We start from the raw sequence: 21,331 nt of genomic DNA on the forward strand, positions 1-21,331 counted from the left end.
GATATAGTTTCCGCATTGGGGAGGCTTACTATGGTTCCCTTGCCTGCTTGTGGTGCAGTGCATCATTTCCTTTTGAATTTACTGCAGCTTTGTACTGCTTCTCAGACCAGAAGATAAGAAAACCAACTGCTTCTCTGATTCAAGTTAGGACCTGACTCTCACTTGGATCCCTCTAGCGATTCCCTCCCTCCTGCTTTTCTTCATTTTTGCATGCTTCTTAATGCACTCTGCAGAAGCCTTTCTGTCTTAGATATATATATATAGATATGTAGATGGCTGACTCTTATTGTATTATTATTATTTTAAAATATTCTCATATGTCCTGTGATCTTGAATGGTTCCATTCTACTCAAATTAATGCTGCTGGAGACAAACGTTTGTTATTAGAATCTTTCACGGGCTCAAGCGTTGTTCTTTAGTTCATTTTTCTCTTCTCTTCTCTTTTAGCAGCCCTGACTTACCTAGTTGATTTTTGAATGCAATAGGAAGGGTGAATGTTTTTATGGACTGTATCTGATCATTGCTACAGACTGGTAGTCTCCCATTGATATATCTACACTTATATCGTATGATTTCTGGTACTCTATATATACTATTCCCTTTTCTTTTTGCTGGGAGAATTCATTCAGTTGCTTTATAAAACCTATTTGCTTAAAGATGTTAACATCTCACGTCTTTTAGACCATACGAATGAATGCTTGACTAGATGGATGTCCCTTCCCATCTCTGTTCATGGCAGGATTCATCTTTTTAGTATGGTTTTATTTCCCAAGTGGTTATGTACTCTGCAATTGTTGCCCCTCAAGTTGTTGAGATTTACTCTCTCTACAGAAGCTTGTATCTAAATTTTGTTGGAATGGTAAGAAACCAAAAACGCTCTTTAAATATTTGAAAAGGTTCATGAAAACATGGGGGTCTAGGCCTTCCTGATTTGAAGAAATACAATTCAGCTTGTCTGCATAGACTTGGGAGATCGGTTTCTTGAGGAACAGTTTTACACACCTAGGAGCTATGAGCTAGCTTCCTATCATCTGTGGCATATTTATTCTCTTTTGCACAGCCCACTGCAATCCTTGCCACAGTATTTACTCAGAAGTGTTTTACTATGCTGTTTGGGGGGAGGGGGGTCAATCGTTGGGTATCTTATCAGTTACCGCTCTTAGGTAATTTGCTTTTCTCTCCAGGGGACAAAAATGTTAACTTCTGCCTCTGGGCAGCAAAGGGTGTACTTTATTTGCAGTAAGTCTTGGAAAATGGAGGTACGATGCCTCGTTGGGATCAACTTGCTAGAGAAGTGGTGGAGCCATGAGATTTTTGCGCTTTTGGAAAATTATGACTCTATGTTCATACTTTAAATTCTACAGGGTTGGCTTTCCATTTAAGGGCTCATTTGATGGGGTTCTTTGAGCCCTTTCAGGATGGCGGCTTGTCAGTTTCCTCTCTACATAGGGGGTTGCAAGTGCTTTCTCCAGTCAAGTCGTATTGAGCTTTAGGCCAGGTGATGTGAAGATTTAGATTACTTACAGATTCTCTGGATCTTGGTCAGTTGGTTCGATGAATACCAATGTCTCTATTAGTACTGAACTCCGGGAATGCCCATTCCATTGTTTGCATCAGGTATATTTTACACAAGAACAGGCAGGGAGACTGGACACGTCCATTTGTCAAAAATGTCATCAGGGGGTTAATTCTTTTTTTTTCATGCTTTTGGAGCTGTTCAAAAGTAAAGCTTTTCTAGAGGGCCTTATTGCGTTATATGGAGAATTTATTCGGACACACTCTTCCATTCTCTCTGTTGGGGTTACTTATAGACAAGTATGAGGCCTTTCATCTTAACAATCAATTGTATAATCTCTTGCTCCGGAAGGCAAAAAATGCTGGGTAAATGAGTCATTTTAGTAGTGCTCTGGAGGAATCGTTTTCAAGCTTTCTTTTAAATGGAAAAGGCTGTTTCTGGCCATTTGGGATGTATATCTTCAAATCTCGGTCTCATAGAGCTCATTGTTTGTCTTAATTCATTTTAACATTCTTCTCTGTTTTTGTTGTCTCATTTTATTTTTTTTTGTCTTTTGGCAAGAAGGGTCCTTGTACAGTGCACGTCATGGGTTCACTTGTTGAGCAAAGCTTTTTTTTTTTTTTAGGGCTGTGGGTGATTATGGGATTTTGTCTTGTTTAATGATTTTCTGGAGTGCTGTAAGGGTACAGGGGATCCAGACTTTGCTAATTCTCTGCATTTCTTTGCTTGTAGGGGAAACGGACGGGTGGATCTGTTTGGGACCTCTTGTACAATTGAACAAATGTATCTATGATTGTTACACTGTCTTCTCATTTTTCATTTATTCAATAATAATTGTTTCCACTTTCTTTGAGTCCCTCCAGACCAGTCAGGATCCCACCCTTGTGAAGGTTTGAGAATTTCAGGGAAGAAAGGAAGTACAATTGGACATTAGAGGGGCTGACTGATGCTTTTGCCTTCTGGGTTCTCAGGCTGCAGAGTGACTATAAAGTTTAGAAATTATGTTTCTTGTCTTTTGGTCATGAGGGGAGCTATTACTTCCTTGCTTTGTTAGAGAACTACCAGGCAATTGTGGGCTGCACTAGACACTTTATAGCAGTGGTTCCCAAACTTTTTCAGTTCACTGCACCCTTTGTGTCCTAGAAATTTTTGCGGCTCCCACCCCGGGCACATGGGTCTCCATTTTTTCTCTGCACAAATATAACAGTGCTGGGTGTCCCTATCAGCCCCTCCAAATGACACACTGATTACGATTTATTTATTTATTTGTTGCATTTGTATCCCACCTTATCCCACCTCTTTGCAGGCTCAAAGTGGCTTACAATACATCATGAGTAGTGGAAGAATGCTAGTAGTTAAACATTTAGTATTGCAGGATCTTGGTCAGCATGATGATAATAAACAAAACAAACAGAGTAATAGTATACAAGCAGATATTATAAAACAGTTCTGAATATAGATGTGCGAGTTGTATATATTCACATTTGTTGATCTTTGTGGTACACTTTATTAAATTACTACTCTACCTATGAAAAGTTAGGAGGAAGAGAGATCAGCCTCAGGAGGTGTGCAATCAGAGAATCATCACTTCTTCCCTGCCCTTATCCTGGCTTATTGACCTTTCCCTTTGCATGATACCTTCTAGTTCTCCTCCCCTTCCCACATGATCCTTCCTCTCTCCCCCACCCGTGTGCCTCAGTCTCCTATCCTTACTCTTTTACTCCTTATCATCCTTTTTCCATCTCCCTCTATGATTACCTTTTACTTCCTCTTACTTGATCCCTTCCCCTCTCCTCATTCTCTGTCCCTTTATCTTTTCCTAGCACTAATAACTAAGATCCCTTACTCCCCCTTCTAAAAAAAAAAGGACCATATTAACCTGACACACAAAATATGCCATAAAAATGATATACTGTAAAATACAAATTAACATTATTTAATATTCAGATTCATTCAAATGTATGCAGATATGCCACATAACTGCTGCAGAATTCTACAAAATCTGTCACAGAAACTGTAAGCACTTCCCATGGAATCTTGAAAAATTGACTGCAGTACCTCCTTATAATTTTATTACCCCAGTACTAACATGCTTTATTTCTGGGAGAATAACCTGGAATCTAACAGTTAATCTGCCCCTAATCCAGCCCTCTTCTGTTGCTCCTGTCTCTGGTCAATTAAGCACTGAAACTTTATATAAATTACACACGTTCACATATACAGAACCATAACATATCCAGATTAAAACAGCACGATTCTGCATCTTAATAAATCATTGACCAACACTAGTCAGAATGGAAAGGGTCCACAGCTTGAAACCTGCAAACTAAACAGCTTTCACCGTTTTTTTAAATCCTACTGTTTTCCTGCTAGGTAGCACGAAGTCTCTATGGTCTCTTACAGCACTAAGAAAATCGCTCCTTCGGTTTGCTATATGCAACCACTGAGCATGTGTAGTGCCCTTAAAAATGGCTGCTGTAAATCAACAACATCTAAGTGAGCATGCTCTATGCCCATCTTTCTCAAATTTTCTTACCACTAAAATTCAGTGTGCAAACACAAACTATGGAAGTTACAAGAGCATCAAAGTGCATAAAATTGTGTAAACTAAGTTAATAGAATGTTAATAGTAATATTTCACAAGTTGCTCTCTCAATTCCCAGTGATGTCACAATAACTGTTCTGCTTATATTTGCATACCCATAATGCCTTGTAAAATGGAGCTGTGTTTTTGCTAAATGTCTCTGGTGATTTGTTACAATGTCTTCAGGTTTTCATTTAATTATACAATGTTCGTTTTCTGCTTTTGATTTATTCTGTATTATATGATATATTTAGTAGCTAAACATTGTCACTCTCTGTAATATTTTTAGGAACTGCTTTTTCTGTCTTGTGTAGCATAAGGGAAGCAAAGTTATAATCTCTGGTTTCTCTTCAGATCGAATAAATCTTTCGCCTTTTACTAAAGATTTCCGTGGAGAGGAACATAAATGAGTTTCACTGAATTTTTGAAGGTCCTACCACTGGTAGGACTAATATTTGTGTTTAAAAATAGATGAAAACAAGCACAAGATGTAGGAAGTAAAATGATTTTGAACAGCTAGAGTTACCAAAATAGAACTACGGCGATTATTTTAGCCATTTGTTCATATTATTACTAAAAAGGAAGGGGAAAAGTTTTTGAGCGGTGATGGGGGGGGGGGCGGGGAAGCCGCGCGTAAGTGAAAATTTGCTACTAGTTTGAAGTACATTTACAGCAAATAAAGAGGTGGGCTGACAGTATCGCGCAGAAGATGAGCGAGAGGAGTTAAATTGAAATTAAAACGACTTTTAAAAACTGAAATTTTTTTCTGCATAAAACCATTGATTTTCTAACTAGCATGAAGTAGAGGCAAAAACAAGGATTTAGACACGTCGCTTACATTGCAAACAATAGTGAAAGGAAAATGGAAGTTTCTGATTGGCTTCCCTAATCACCAGCAGGCGAATGTTGCTAGGACTCTGTTGTTTCACCACACGAGGGTGGGTTTCAGTTGGACTGGGCTGAAGACTTTGAGAGAGAAAGTTGCGTTAAATAAGAGCTCCTGTGATTGACTATTTTAAAAGAATACTAAGAAATGTGTGAGAGTGTTCAGTGATATTTTAGAGCATAATTAAAGACGTTTGCATTGCAAAGAATAGGGAAAGGAAAATGGAAGTTTTTTTTCCGTCTTTTGCCCAGGAGAATGTTGCTGGGGCTGTTTGGTTTTTGTTGGTTTGGGCTGCAGACTTTGAGAGGCAAAGATACATTGTGTGAGAGCTCCTGTGATTGGCTGCTTTTAAACAAAAATAAGTTTACTGAGACTGAGCGTTCAGTGATAGTGAACTGAGGCAGAAGGATTTCTTTGAATTTGTGAGAGAGTTGCGACTGGTTTAAAATTCAGAACAAACGGAGTTTTATGAAGTCTGGTGTGAATAACTGGTGAAAAGTAGAGGCAATAGTAGATAAATTTCAGAAAGGAAAATATTACTTTCCAATATTAATTATGGTTTTCACAGAGCGCTGTAGTTTGTAGTAACTGAAAGAGCATTTAATTGACTTAAATTTCAGCTATTGTAGAGATCTGTTGGAAGAGACACATTTAAGGGGAAACTGATTAAAAAGGAAAGAAATTAGACATAGTTAATAGTATCCTATTGGATAGTAATAGTAACTGTGTCAGTCTCTGATGTTTGATCTGCAGTGTGGCTGAGTGAAAGCTGATAGCTGAAAGGCACTGGAAGCATTGGCATACTTAAAGATCTTTCAACTGTATTTTGCTGATATTGAATTGGTGCAGATAAGCAGTGTTGTATGAATCAGAAATAGGAAGATATTCTGGTAGAGCTGCAGCCCAAGTCATGGAGAAAAAAAATGACTATCTAGAAAATCAGTTAGGGATTTTCAATTATTTTATTTTGGTCACAGTCAGTTAATTATAATCTTAGCAATAGGAACCTTTCTAGCTGCACCACATAGGGAGCCAGATTTTCCATTTTTGAGTTTGTATACACAGGGGTCCTTTTACTATGGTGCGCCGAAAAATGGCCTGCGCTGGTGTAGACGCGTGTAGGTCCATTTTTCAGCGCACCTGCAAAAAGGACCTTTTTTTGCCGAAAATTAACACGTTGCAAAATAACAATTGGAGCGCGTCCATTTTGGCCCTGAGACCTTACCGCCACCCATTGACCTAGCGGTAAGGTCTCATACGTTAACTGGGCAGTAACGGTCTCTGTGTGTACAATTCTGATTACCACACGGTTAGTGCTGCGTGCTGAAAAATTTCCGGTGCACTTAGTGGACACGTGTAAAAAAATGAAATTGCTTCCCGGGCCACACGGTAGCTGTGTGGTAGTTAAAAATTGATGCGCATAGGACACGTATATGCGCCTACGTGGCTAAGTAAAAGGACCCCACAGTGTAGTAGGTGCAAATTTTCAAGCAACTCACTGTTGCCCTCTGCGAGTAAGGAGAAGAATTCTCTCAAGAAAGACCCTCTACAAAAGTAAATGGAACATAAACAAAATACATTAGAAAAGACTGAGCTTTTTGAAACAAATCTATAAAGGGCAGGGCAAAGAACAGTGTAAACAAAATAAACATACTTACCTGAGACTCCTAAAATCCATGACTCTGAAAAAGGGAAATTAAAATTCTTGAATAAATAAGTTCTAATAATACTCAAAAGAGAATTTACACTAAGACTATATGAAAATAAATATTATCCGAGATGTTTTAAAATCTTGTCTTGTTGAAAATTGTTGGACTTGAACTGTTCATAGAAAAAGTAATTTAGGGGCCTTTTTTCTAAGCTATGCTAAGAAAAGGGCTTACCATGGACTTAAGCAGGCCTTTTTCCCATGTGCTAAACATATTTCTATTGCAGCCATCAAAAAGGGTCTTTTTCAATTTGTTTTACTTCTGTCCATGCACTAATGTTAGCATTAGTGTGCTGCCATTCAAAATTACTGTGGGAGTACTTACCACCTCCTATTTCGGAAGCGCTAAGGACTCCTGCATTATGGACATTCTAACCAGTTAGCATGGTGATAACATCAGTGCACTAGCTGATTAGCACATCCACGCCCATTCTCCACCCCTGACATGCCCCCTCCCAGAAAACTATAACAGTTACTGCGCGCTTAGCACGCACAGATGACAAAGCTAATGCAGAGCATTTTAGCACATCCTGTGTTAGGCCACTTTTGCTGTGTTAGCACCTAACACAGCTTAGTAAAAGGGCCCCTTTGTGGTACTGTAAACTGGATCACTATAGGATATTTTAAAGTTTTAATCCTATTACTGTTTAATATATTTATTACTTTTTAATAATATTTATTTAGAATATTACATTTCCGTGGGCCCTGTTTGTTAAGCCGCACTATAGGCACGCTAATGTTTTTAGAGTGCGCTAACGCTAGAGATACCCATAGGAATATATGGCTGTGTCTAGCGTTAGCATGCACTAAAAACGCTAGCACACCTTAGTAAACGGGGGCCCTGTAAGTGCAGTAAAATTCATTCCTTTGCACAATTACCTTTTTATGGTTTATTTATTTGAACGTTTCTTCAGCATTCTATTTTTAAGAGATATTATAACATCCTCTGACACTCTCAAACAAAATATTTATCTCCAGTGTTAGCTACCTCATCCCACTCTATTTACAGGGGCACGACCTGTGGTAATTGGTCACAGCTACTGAGAATTGACTGAAGGGGTAGGGTATGCTACCTGTAATAAGTAGGGGCACAGGTTAGATTATTATAAAAAAAAAATAGAAAGAAACCAAAAAGATGTCCAAAATATCAGGAGAAAGTTTGAAGATGACCCAAAATTGAAGTGGAGATGATTTCTTACATTTTTCACATTAAAATACACAGAGGTGATCACATGATGTGCTGAACACAAAAAGGTGTGCAGTCCTGAGGCTCGGAGACCCACCTTGAAATCTAACCCCATCTCTTCTTAAATTGCACTTTTTGATTGAGCCAGAAGTAGTAACAATAAGTGAATGGTGCATGGACAATTGCCTGAAAAAGTAGACAGTTGAAATGGCTGCAAAACTGCAGAAAAAGAGAAGTATGTGATGGTTGGACAGTACAAAATGGCAGATGGAGTTCTCTTTAGTGAGACCAACCAGCTTATAATCGAAAGTAATCGCCAGCTATTTCCCGACACAAATCGGGATATGGCCGGCGATTTCGCAAAAGCGGCGAAAAGCATATATTCGAAAGCTACATTTGTGATAGCTTCGCCGCTTTTTATTTATTTATTTATTTATTGCATTTGTATCCCACATTTTCCCACCTTTTTGCAAGCTCAGTGTGGCTTACAATAGGATGTGAATAATAGAAATACATTTGTTACAATTTGGTTATGGATTACATTGTGCAAAGTTATACGAGACAGTCAAATATCAAATTAGGAATATGACAATGGGACATCAACATAGAAATATTGGAAGGGGACAATGGGAAGCTTAAGGGTAGTGTTAGACAAAGACATATGGTGTACATAGTTCCGTGGATAAGTGTATGATAGACTGGATTGCGGGATGAGGGATCAAAGTGGATGTATATTGCATTGATGAACAGTGAGTATGGACTCTATGTGAGTTGGCTCTTTCCGTAAGTTTGTTCAAACAGGTGAGTCTTTAGTAGTTTACGGAAGGAAGCTTGATTGTCAATCATTCTTAGGTTGCGCGGTAGTGTATTCCAGGCCTGCGTGCTCTTGTGGGAAAAGGTTGACGCGTGTAGCGTCTTGTATTTCAGGCCCTTGCAAGTGGGGAAGTGGAGGTTTAGGTGTGTTCGGGATGATCTTTTAGCGTTTCTGGGTGGTAGGTCTATTAGATCAGACATGTACGCTGGGGCTTCGCCGTAGATGATCTTATGGACTAGTGTACAAACTTTAAAAGTAACGCGTTCCTTAAGTGGAAGCCAATGTAGTTTCTCTCATAGTGGTTTTACCCTTTCATATCTTGGTTTTCCGAAGATGAGCCTGGCTGCTGTGTTTTGGGCTGTTTGAAGTTTCCTCAGTATTTGCTCTTTGCAGCCCGCGTATAGTGAGTTGCAGTAGTCCAGGTGGCTGAGGACGAGGGATTGCACTAGGCTGCGGAAGACGTATCTTGGGAAGAATGGTCTTATCCTTTTCAATTTCCACATGCAGTAGAACATCTTCTTGGTTGTGTTGTTTGCGTGGGTTTCGAGTGTTAAGTGGCGGTCGATAGTGACTCCAAGGATTTTTAGCGTTTCTGAGACTGGGAGGTTTAGGGTTGGTGTGTTTATCGCGTTGAATTCATTTGTGTTGTATTGGGAGGTGAGTATCAGGCATTGGGTTTTATCTGCGTTTAATTTCAGGCAGAATGCATCTGCCCATGTGTTCATGATATGTAGACTTTGATTGATTTCGTTGGAGATTTCTTTGGTATCTTGTTTGAATGGGATGTATATTGTCACATCATCAGCGTATATATATGGGTTGAGGTTGTGGTTTGATAGGAGTTTTGCTAAAGGGATCATCATTAGGTTGAGTAAGGTTGGTGAGAGAGGTGATCCTTGTGGGACTCCACATTCAGGTGTCCATGCTTTGAACGTGGTTGAATTTGATGTGACTTGATACGAACGCATGGTTAGGAACCCCTTGAACCAGTTTAGGACATTTCCTCCTATGCCAAAGTATTCAAGTATGTGTAGTAGGATTCCATGATCAACCATGTCGAAGGCGCTTGACATGTCGAATTGTAGGAGGAGTATATTGTTGCCAGTTGCAATTATTTGTTTGAATTTGGTCATGAGGGTGATTAATACTGTTTCTGTGCTGTGATTTGAACAGAATCCTGATTGGGCATCATGGAGTATTGAATGTTTGTCTAGATAGTTTGTGAGTTGTTTAGTTACCATACCTTCAGTTATCTTGGTTATTAGTGGTATGGATGCTATTGGCCTGTAGTTGGTTATTTCGCTCGTGTTTTTCTTTGTATCTTTAGGAATTGGGGTGAGTAAGATTTTTCCTTTTTCTTTTGGGAAGAGTCCATTTTGTAGCATGTGGTTTATATGGTTTGTTAGGTCTATTATGAATTGTTGAGGAGCAGATTTCATGAGACTATTTGGGCATATGTCTAGTTTGCAGTTGGATTTGGCATATCTTTTGAGAGTTTTCGAGATGAGGTCTTCTGACAGTAGTTCAAATTCGGTCCAGGTTCTGTCTGCTGGGTGTGTTCCTTCTTCTGGATCTAGACAGTCTAGAAGAGTGGTGTATTCTGTAGGGCTGGTGGGTATTTTGTGTCGCAGTAGTATAATTTTCTCCTTGAAGTATGTCGCAAGGTTGTCAGCACTTGGTGTATCTTTGCCGTTGGTTGTAACAGGTGTGGTGTCTAACAGTTTGTTCACGAGGTTGAAGAGTTTGTGTGTGTCTTTGTAGTTTGGTCCTATTAATGATTTGTAGTGTAGTCTTTTTGTCTGTTTTATGGTATATTTGTATTTTCTCCGAAGTAGTTTCCAGTCGTTTCGTGTTTGTTCGTCTCTTTTTTTGTTCCAAGCTCGTTCTAGTCTCCTGACTTGTGTTTTTAGTTTTTTCAGTTCTTCGGTGAACCATGGATTTGCATTTTTCCTGTGTGATGTTCTAGTTTGTACTGGGGCAATTTTGTCTAATGTTCTTGTACTTATATCATCCCATTCTTGGAGGAATTGGATGGTGTCAGCGTTTGTAGTCCATTCGTTCTGGCAGATCTGTTGCCAGAATGTTGTAGGGTCTATTTTTCCTCTCGTAGTGTAGGTTATTCGCTTATGTTTGGTGTTTGTGTTTAGTTGTATTTTTCGCCAGTAAAGAGTAACATTTGCTTTATGGTGGTCTGACCATAATGTGGGTGTCAATGTTGTATTAGCGAGTATGATAGTTGAGTCCGGTTCAAATCTATTCGTTATGATATCTAGTGTGTGTCCTTTTTCGTGAGTTGGTTGTATGTTAGGTGTTTGCAGATCCCAGAGTTTTAGGAATTCTTTGAATTCTCGTGTGCTTGGTAAGGTGTCATTTTCTAGGTGTAAGTTGATGTCGCCTAGTATGAGGATATTTGAGGCTGATACGCAGGTATTCGAGATGAAATCCACGAGTTGTGTTTGGGCGCTTTGCCATTTTCCTGGTGGCCTGTAGAATAGGATTGTGTTGAGGTGTCCTATTAGGCTTGGATGGTTGATTCTAGTGGAGGGGTGAGGAGTTTTTAGACCATCCGGTTTTCTCAAATAAGTTTGAGTTTTTTCGGTTGGCTTTTTTTCTCCACTTCTCCCCACTTGAACCAGTGATAGTAATTTATTCCTCATTTGAATGGCAAACCAAGCTTAATTAGCAGTGGGTGTCCATGAGGTTGTTTGAGGTTCTTTTGTTATTTATAATTGTAGATCCTGATTGTGGATTTATAAGTTGAGAGGGGTGACTCACCTATTGAGTTTTCCAAACCATTTTTTGTTAATAGAACTTATGATTCTAGTCGATGCAATTTCAAGTTGTGGTGAGGTGGATTCGCCCGTGATTGTGATGGTGAATTCAGGTTTGTATATAATAGGTATTCCACCTTCTCTTTTTTTTCCATTTCTTGTCCAGTGCGTGATTTTGTATTCTGGTGGGCACGTTTGTAAGATGGTAGGGTCTGTGGGACTATGGAACCAGGTTTCTGTGATGAATAGGAGGTCTAATTTGTCTGTGATGATCCAATCTAGTATGTCTACTGAGTTGCTTACTGCTGATCTTGCATTGATGTATCCTAGTTGGATTAAGTGATGTGGTTCCAGGGTGGGGTTTGACGTGTTTATTTTTATTAGTTGTCTGTTTCTTCAGTAGTTGGATTTGTTGTTGTCATTGTTTTCCTCATTTTGTCGGTGGTGTTCATATCCGGAGGTTGTTGCAATTGGTTGGTTGGTTGTGTCTTTGATTTGGTAGGTTGTTTAAAGGTTGTGCATAGGATTGGTGAGATGTAAGTGGGTTGTTATGGTTGTTGTTTTGGGCGTGCATTGTGTGTATGTGAGTGTTATGTGGTTTGTGAGTAGTAGGGTTATTGTTGACTAGGTTGTGGGTTGTGTGTGCGTGTAGGGATATAATGAGAAAGTTCAAAGGGGCGTGTTGGCGGCGAAGCGAAGGCGGGACATGGGCAGGCTTGGGCGTGGCTACCAGATGGCCAGCTTTCGCGGATAATGGAAAAATAAAACCCGGCGATAAGCAGTATTTCGCCGGGTTTACTTGGTCCTTTTATTTTCACGACCAAGCCTCAAAAAGGTGCCCCAACTGACCAGATGACCACCGGAGGGAATGGGGGATGACCTCCCCTTACTCCCGCAGTGGTCGCCAACCCCCTCCCACACTAAAATTATTAAAATACAAACCTTTTTTGCCAGCCTGTATGCCAGCCTCAAATGTCATACCCAGCACCCAGACAGCAGTATGCAGGTTCCTGGAACAGTTGTTGTTGGTTGCAGTGGACTGCAGAAAGGCAGAGCCAGGCCCATCCCCCCCCTACCTGTTCCACTTGTGGTGGGTAATGTTGAGCCCTCCCAAAACCCACTGTACCCACATGTAGGTGCCCCCCTTCAGCACTTAGGGCTAGGGTAATGGTGCACACTTGTGGGCAGTGGGTTTTGGGGGGGGATTTGGGGGACTCAGCACACAAGGGAAGGGTGCTATGCACCTGGAAGCTAATTTGGTTGTTTATAAAAGATGTTTGAAGTGCCCCCTAGGGTGCCCGGTTGGTGTCCTGGCATGTGAGGGGGACCATTGCACTACAAATGCTGACTCCTCCCACTGCCAAATGCCTTGGATTTCCCCAGGTTTGAGATCGCCGGCAGTTTTTTCCATTATTGCGGAAAAACAAAAGTGGCGATCTCAAACCCGGCGAAATCCAAGGCATTTCGCCAGCCCACACCATATTATCGGAAAAAAAAGATGGCCGGCCATCTTTTTTGAAAATACGGTTCTGACCAGCTGTTGCACCGCCGCCAAAATAGATCGCCGGCGACCTATTTCGCCGGCGACGTTCGATTATTCCCCTCCAAATCTCCCAGTTTACCTCATCTCTTGTAGAAGCACAGGAGGATTAGTTCAAAAGACTATCCAGTCAGATTGGGTTAGTACCACAAAACTTGTGGAATATACCGCTTGTACTGCAGAGATAGAGCACCTCATGCCAGAAACTGAGCACAATATGGTGGATATTCAAGTACAAATAAAGAGCTTTACAAACCAAAATTGAGGCCTATGAATAAAAGATTGATGACCTTGAAAACAGGTCATAGAGAAGCAACCTCTGATTTGTGGGTCTAAGTCTGTGCTGGACACGGAACACATTGATTCCTGGAGGAATGGTTGTCTTCAGCCCTTAAGTTGGATAAAAAAAACTTGGTAACATGCACATGAAATACATACATCATCTGGGCCTGAGAAAGGCATGAGAGAGCAGGCCATGGATTGTTGTAACCAAAGTGGTTGTGCTACAAACATATTGAATTGTGGTAACAGGACTACAGGATAAGACTGTATCCAGATTACAGACTCTCAAACAGAAAAAAAAGAAGTGATTTTTACAAATAGCAAATACTTATCCCAATAGATAAGTGAAATCTATTACTCTTCTATAGTCCACATAGAGAATGACACGGGGATGGGGACCCGCAGTAATCTGTGGTAAATCCACAGAAAAAAAATTACTGTATTTACCACGGCTGCGGGAGCAAAACTTTTTACCACCCTGTGGGAGTGGTAAAAAAAAAGCCTTGCTCCCGCGGTTAAAAAAAAAACCCCAAAAGTGGTCCTCCTTACTTCCTCCCTCCCCGCCGCATCTTGAGCTGCAGAGAAAATCCCCCATAGGTCTGCTCCAGGGTCTTTCCTCCTCTGCTGTGGCCCACTTTCTGATGTAACTTCCTATTGATGTAACATTGCTGGAGGGAGGGATGGCGGGCTGGAGCTGGGATTTTGAGGGGTGAATGAGGCAATTGGTGGGGGTTGGCTGCTGCCTAGGGTGGCACAGTTTAGGGATGGCACCAGCACTTGGTCTTTAGCATCTCTCTCCTTCATTCCCTCCCTCAATTTGAGGTATTCAGTGTCTTACCTCTCTTCTGCTGGGAAAGCAACTCAGTAATCAGCACCTATAAAAGATGCAGCACAACTGGCATAGAGGCCTTGAGCATCTGCGCTTGCGTGAGGCCTCCCCCTTCAAAATAGGATGCATCTTCTATAGATATTGACTGCACTATTGCTGCCCTGGAGGAAGGGAGGTGAGACGGTGAGGGGGAGGGAGAGGAAAGGAAAGGAATGAAAGAGATGTTGAATACTATGGTGAGGGGGTGAGATGCTGGAGACCAAGGGTGGAGGGAAATAGAGAGATCTGGATACTGTGGGGGGGGGGGGGCAGATAGAGAAAGGGAGAGATACTGGGTACTGTGAGGGGAAGTGCCTTGAGCCTGGCAATTGTGTTTATAAATCCACCAAAGAAAGGACAAATTTTGAAGTATGGATATCAGTTCTCTAATTGGCTTCTCTCATACATGAAGTTTTACAAAATCCAGAACCCACATGAATATTTGCCCACATTTAGATGTGTATGTTGCAAAATCAGTATTTATACACGTATGTGCCAGGAAATACATGTATGATGTCCTATATGACGCTGCTCTTTTGTTTGTAAATTAGCTGTTGAAAATCTAACCATACCGGCAAAGAATGCATACATTGCACTACATTGTCCCATCATTCTGGTATAATTAATCACTTATGTCAGCGAGTCACTATATGCTGAATTATAACATAATAAAAAATGTGTTTATGACCATCATAATATGGCAGATTTAAAGCATATCCATCTTTTATGTGATAGCTGCTGAATCATCATCGGTCTTGTTTGCTTTTTTTTTTTTTTTTTTCAAAACGTTTTTGTGTTCAGTATATCTCATATATTCACAAAACGAAGTACTTAACTTTTAGCACTGCTGTCAAGATTCAAACATTCTGCTGACATGGCCAAGTTTTGATGCTTCTTCAAGGTAGCAGTCCACTATAAGTATATAGTGACTTGCTGACATAAGTAATTAAGAGCTCTGTTTACTAAGCAGCATTATAGGCATGTTAATGTTTTTAATGCGTGTTAATTATGTACATGCCTACAATATCTCTATAGGCGCCTACACGGTTTGCATGTGTAGGCACGCTAAAAACACTAACGCACCTTAGTAAACAGGGCCCCTAATTATGATGGAATGATGGGACAATGTTGATATGATATCCCTGTTTTAGACTCAATGTCTATATAATTTGATTTACATTGCACTACATAGCATGCTCTCTTTCCACCTGCCCACTCAGCTAAGAACAGACCTATTGTACTTAAGTGAAACTCACCTTGAGCTACTTACTGAAAAAAGGTGTGAACAAAATCCAAATAAATGTCATTTTCCTGCAGGTTTACATATGCGCGGAGCCTACGCATAGCAGATGGCCCTGATGAAGTTCACCTGTCAGCCATTGCAAAAATGGAGCTGATGGACCAAGCCAAGCAACTAGCTGCAAAAATGTAAAGGTGCATCAATGTCATGGAAGGCCACTGACAAGAGACCGTGGTGGCATCCCACTCTTGATTGCAACTGGAATAATTAATAACAAATCTACAGTGATAGGCAAAAGCAGATTTTGGAAGTTTCAAAGAGCTAAACACTGTGAAATGAAGATAATACACTTTAAATGATTAGTTGGGGGGGGGGGGTATGTGGTGCTAACTGCATATTATTATTGGAATAAATATTTTCCTTCCCTGTGGAATTAAAAAAAATTGTTCAAAATAAAAAGTAAAAATTTAGTTAGGATAATTTTCATAGCCATTTCTATAAGGAAAGCAGCGCTTTACTGGAGAAATGGGCTTTAATGAAAATTCACAGCCTGATATATGAGTGAAAATACTTTCCTGTCCCAGACAAAGGCATTCTGGGGGATGAGGTAAGGGTGGAGTTTGCACTTAACACACATCCACCCTAACAATAGCCCCAGGATCGCTTACTCATGGTGTAATTTTAAAAGAGCTCTACACATGGAAAATACAGTATGAAATTACACTCTAATGATTAGTTTATCTAATATATGATAATAAGCACAGGTACCGTCAGCTGTGTATTTCTTATCTTGTTTTAGCCTCAGCTCTTCCTCTTTGCTTAACTGATGAGCAGGAGAATCTGTTTCTCTCATGATTTGACCTTTTCTAGAGGGATGTAAGAGAAAGGCTCTAAAAAGGTTGCTAACGGTACTTTTGAAATGTTAGTTCATTGTTTCTAATGATTAATGCGATTAAACAATCACCTGTCTAAGAAACAAAAGGTAAATATGATGTCATTTTAAATCACTGTTAAATCAGGAATGAAGATTCTCACTGATGTTCCTTTTTGTTACATTTTTAAACCAGAACATATCAACAATGAGTCCGCAGGGTGTGCTTTATCAACTATACACACCACAACCCTGAACATGCATTCAATAAGGGACAGAACTGAACCCCATTCCCCTGGCCCCCAATAGCCACCACTACCAATGTATTTTATCACCTACAAATATTAAGTACTTGCCTTGCCAACTTCATAACATTTGAAGTAAAATTTCCCTGAAGATCTCTGTTCCATCCTCATAAAATGAATTACTAAAATGAAATGTAAAAACTGAGGGTGGTTATAGTTGTGGCATTTCAGTTTGCTCTCTTGCAGTGAAGATTCCAGAAGGTCTAAAGTCAAACTGTGGCTGTGTTAGAAAATATTTAAAATAGAACTGTCTGTGTCCAAGGAACTGGAGTGCAGAAAACAGAATCACATTGAAAGCTCAGCACTGCCTCACGCGGACACTGCTTCAAGGGCTCATAACTCTTTGTACATTCATATTTTTGAAATGTTTATTCAGTAGAATCACAAGCATAATTCTGAATTCAAAACATATCTGTAAAATCTAGCGCACAGGGTGGTCTCCATATGAAAGAGAGCACTAAAATAAGGTATTCAAAGAAGCACAGCCCTTAATGCATATTCATCTTTTATGCATCCTATAGGCTTCCCCACCCTAACTGGTCCAGGGTTAAAATGCCACTTAATATCTTTATGCAGCCCCCTAAGTCATGTTATTTGCCCCTTAATGTGACTTAAAGGATTCTGATACAGTTGGGCTTCCCTATCGCTATGATATTTAGATCATGGTGGGTTACATAGTAATGAGATGCAAATACATGTAAAGCAGCTCCTTACTATATAAAAATGATGAGCTTTTTGCTTTCTTACCTAAACATATAAAAGGTTGGTATTCAATTATAGAGTATTGTGAAAAATACTAAAGACATCTTTGTTTCACAAATGTATACGACTGTTGAAATTTAGAGGTCTGTTTACTAAGTTGTGCTAATGGCTTCCGCGGGGCATTGCCGACAGCCCTTTCAAAGTGAACGGACTATGTCAGCAGTAGCGCACAGCCAGCCGAGCTAGCGGCTTAGTAATCCCCAGCATTAGTTTGGTAAATTTTGTAATTTCCCAGGTTTGCCTGATTTCTTAGGGGGTATTTTACTAAGGCGCGCTCAGGTTTATGGTGCGCGCTAAAATTGTAGGCACGCTAAACATTAGAGACACCAATGCATTCCTATGGGTGTCTCTAACGTTTAACGCATGCTAAAAACGTGAGCGCGCCTTAGTAAAAGATGCCCTTAGTTTGTTAACCGAACTGAACTTGAGAGGCTAGTGTGGGTTGTAAGTACTTAATGTAACATAATAAAAAATCAGAATGCATCTTGCTGTAGTGTACTGAGTGCACACTGTAAGTCATGTTATGGCCATAACGTGACAATACAATAATCCCAGCCCAAAGCTGGGTTTTTTTAAACCGTGCCAGGAACATTGGGCTTCAAAGCTGCCACCCAGTGCTCCTGGCCTAGAGTCTAAAGGGGCCGAGCCTCAAAGCTGTGGCCTGATGCTCCTGGGCTGGAGTCTGAAGGAGCTGTGCCCTTCCTCCACCCCCCACTATCTTAGTAAGCCTACCAGCCCTGTATTGGTGATGGTCCAGTGGTCTTCAGGCATTCAGGAAGAAGCAATCCCCATTCACTCCTGCCCTGCTAGCACTGTCTCCAAATTTGAATCCCTAGCAATATTCTGGTGCTACCACTGCTAGAGGTCAGGTTTCCTATATGGAAACATGATTCTTTGTAGTACTAGCGCAAGACTCTTGTTAGGAGCGCCATTTTGGAGACAGCATCAACAGGGCAGAAATGACTGGGATCAATCTTGCCAGACGACCACGGTACAGGGCTGGTAGGCCCGCTGATGGTGGGGGAGGGGGGTGGAAGGCAATAACCACTTTAGGCTCCATTCTGGGAGCATGGGGGTCGCAGCTGTGAAGCTCGATGCTCCTGGGCCACTGCAATAACTCTGCATGCAAGGTGCCTTGCAATCAATACTATTCATTTACTACAGTGCTCAGTAACCTGTGGGACTTATGCAGCAGGTAGCTGACTCCTTTGATAAAAGCTTGCCTTTTACCACACCTAGGTAACCTAACCTCCTTAACCTAGGGAATACTCCCACTTACCAGTCCTCCTAGAGCATGAAATTCAACCTCTTACAACCTGTGATCAACCCTAACCCCAACCTTCCGATCAAATTGCTCACACTCACCCAAACCGTTACACTTGGTTCCTAAGCTCACTTAGCAAACCTTTAATTAGCCCTTCCAAATTATTCAAACCAGTAACTTAATTAGCCTCCTAAAAAGCCCTTTTGTGCTGAGCTATAAAAGCTCAATACCTTACTCTCCAAAAAATAAGCTTTTTACTTCCTACTGTCTTCAGTTCACCACTTACTACAGCAGCCAAATTATTAAGGGGGTCCTTTTAAAAGGTGTGCTAGCATTTTTAGCGCACACTAAACGCTAGAGACGCCCATATATTCTTATAGGTGTCTCTAGCATTTAGCGCACACTAAAAATGCTACCATTCCTTTGTAAAAGACCCCCTAAATGAGTCTGGCTAATTATAGCATAAATTGTTTCATGAAAATTCTACAAAGTTTGTGAAAAAAAATTATCATAAACTTTGACAGGAGAATGTTTTGTCTGGGAGCTGTAAAATGGTGAAACCTGACCTATTCTGCAGTATGTTATTTATTTGCCAACAATAAATTAATAAAACCAGGGTTCTTAATGGTACTGAAAAGGGCAAGTTTTGCCATTTTTTTTCTTGCTTATTTTGTCAAAATATTTCCCATCAAATTCAATTGCAATGAGTGAGCACTGAGCAGAATGAGCAGGTCTTCCCATTTTTTTTCCTGCTTCAAGTTTTGGATGCACATTCTTCTTGGTAGAAGAAGAAAGCACGCTGCACCAGTAGATCAAAACTTCTTTATTGACATCCAGGAATATAACCCACTATGGTGCCACATTTCATTAGAGTGATTCAGGGGTAACATTACAGAACTAAAAACTTAAATACATCAATAACTAACTTCATCAAATAAAGCATATAACACTTGAATAATGACTTTAAAAAATAAATTATATATAACAAAGGGGAAAACCACTCATAACTTCAATAATAAAACATTCTTAGTATCCTGGCTCATAGTGTCCATATAAGGAGGCCCAGAAAAATGCTGCTTTTGGTTATCTGAGGTTATAGATAATGTAAGAGAGAGAAGATGTACGTTTTACTCAGGCCTCAGTAAATGGGAAGATCCTCAAAGAAGGAACAAGACAAGAAGTTAAAATTTAATTAAAAAAAAAAAAATCTGAGGCTCGTGCCATGTAGTGTCTGTGTAGTTTCCCAGTAGTAAGTTTACTGGTACTCTAGGGCCCAGTCTAATATTTAGGAGTGGCCTAGTGGTTAGGGTGGTGGACTTTGGTCCTGGGGAACTGAGGAGCTGAGTTCAATTCCCACTTCAGGCACAGGCAGCTCCTTGTGACTCTGGGCAAGTCACTTAACCCTCTATTGCCCCATGTGAGCTGCATTGAGCCTGCCATGAGTGGGAAAGTGTGGGGTACAAATATAAATAAATAACACTGTCTTTTCATAGGTGGGTCAGGGCTATTATGGCTTGGTAATTTTTCCTGTACAGGTTTTGTGAGTCTTTTTTGCAGGGTTTCGTGTTAAGTGTTTGGCCTGTTTGAAAGCAGGCTCTGTGGCAAGGGCTGCCCTTGTCACCCAAAATAAAAATACTCAGGACTAGTGGTCTGCACATCCTATAGAGTCACCACACAAATTAAAAATTGTCTGCTTTAAACAAAGTATCTGGCAGTGGAAGGAGTATGTGCTGATTCATGAAGTGATAATCACAATTTGAATGTTTTTTTTTTGTATGGCATGTCTCCATTTTGGGGGAATATGAAGTTTGTAATTATAGAACTGGACCTTCAGGGTTTATATAAGATTCTGAGCAATCCTGTAGAGAGTACAGAAGGATTTGTTGAATGATGCTATCAATTGTCATGCTAATTTAAAAGTGTGGGGGGGGGGAGAGGGAGAAGGTATGATGTGTGAAATGTCACTTTGGCTTGCACTCCCCATACCTAGCTTGCCTCCCTGCTGCCAACCCACATATTTCTGTCTAGAGACGCCACTACCAAGAGTACTTACAGTTCCTGGTAACTTTTAACTCTAAATAGGCTAAAATAAATGGTGTCAAAGGTAAAGCTATGGAGTTGTCCATAAAAACTGACAAATCAGTGCTGATTGCTTTGAGGGAGCTCCTCCAAGCAAAACCCTAAGACACAGCTACTCAAATATTTTGAGTGAATGTCCGTAAACTTCAGCTGTTTGAAACCTGGGGTCCACAAACTACCACGGACATACAAAAATCAATAAATAACAAATAAATTACTCTTTTTCTATCTTTGTTGTACAGGCATTGTGTTTTTCCATTTGTTTTGGTCCCAGTGTCTTTTTTTCTGCTTTTCTCTTTTTTTCCTCTCGTTCCATGATGGTCATCCTTACTTTTCCTCTCTCCCTCTTCATCCAGGTCCAATATCTTTTTCCATCTCCCTTCCTCCCGTTGTCCAGTATATCTCCTGCCCTCTTCTCTAGCCCTGGGTCCAACATCCTTCCATCTGGTTTACCTTCTCTCCCTCCCTCTGTGCAGTGGAGCTCTCTCCCCTCTTTCTCCATGTCCAATACCTCATTGCATCTCTCCCTCAACTCCCTCCTCTAGCCCTAGGGTCCAGCGCGCCCTACCTTAAATCATTTCCCCACCTAAGTTCCTGGCAGAGGCAGCGATTCACAAAGGCCATCTGCCACTGAGCCCAAAGTCTGCTCTCTGCT

General features: G+C 40.5%; 1 protein-coding gene and 1 non-coding gene across 4 annotated transcripts in view; both read left to right on the plus strand.

Moving 5' to 3' along the window:
* The window catches only part of ACAD11 (acyl-CoA dehydrogenase family member 11), a 305,211-nt gene extending 288,809 nt beyond the window's left edge, over positions 1-16,402 (plus strand). For 2 of the 3 annotated variants that reach the window (XM_030206676.1, XM_030206684.1), the window contains one exon: positions 15,473-16,402. In XM_030206676.1, the coding sequence (XP_030062536.1) occupies positions 15,473-15,587 (115 nt within the window). In that variant the 3' untranslated portion in view covers positions 15,588-16,402. The remainder of the gene's footprint in view (positions 1-15,472) is intronic. The other variant, XR_003942519.1, reaches the window with a different exon arrangement.
* LOC115460826 lies at positions 4,435-4,550 on the plus strand. Its single transcript, XR_003940602.1, has one exon. It is a non-coding gene; the product is annotated as a U5 spliceosomal RNA (small nuclear RNA).
* Positions 16,403-21,331: the final 4,929 nt, after the last annotated feature.

This window comes from Microcaecilia unicolor, chromosome 1 (genome assembly GCF_901765095.1).
Source record: "Microcaecilia unicolor chromosome 1, aMicUni1.1, whole genome shotgun sequence".
NCBI lineage: Eukaryota > Metazoa > Chordata > Amphibia > Gymnophiona > Siphonopidae > Microcaecilia > Microcaecilia unicolor.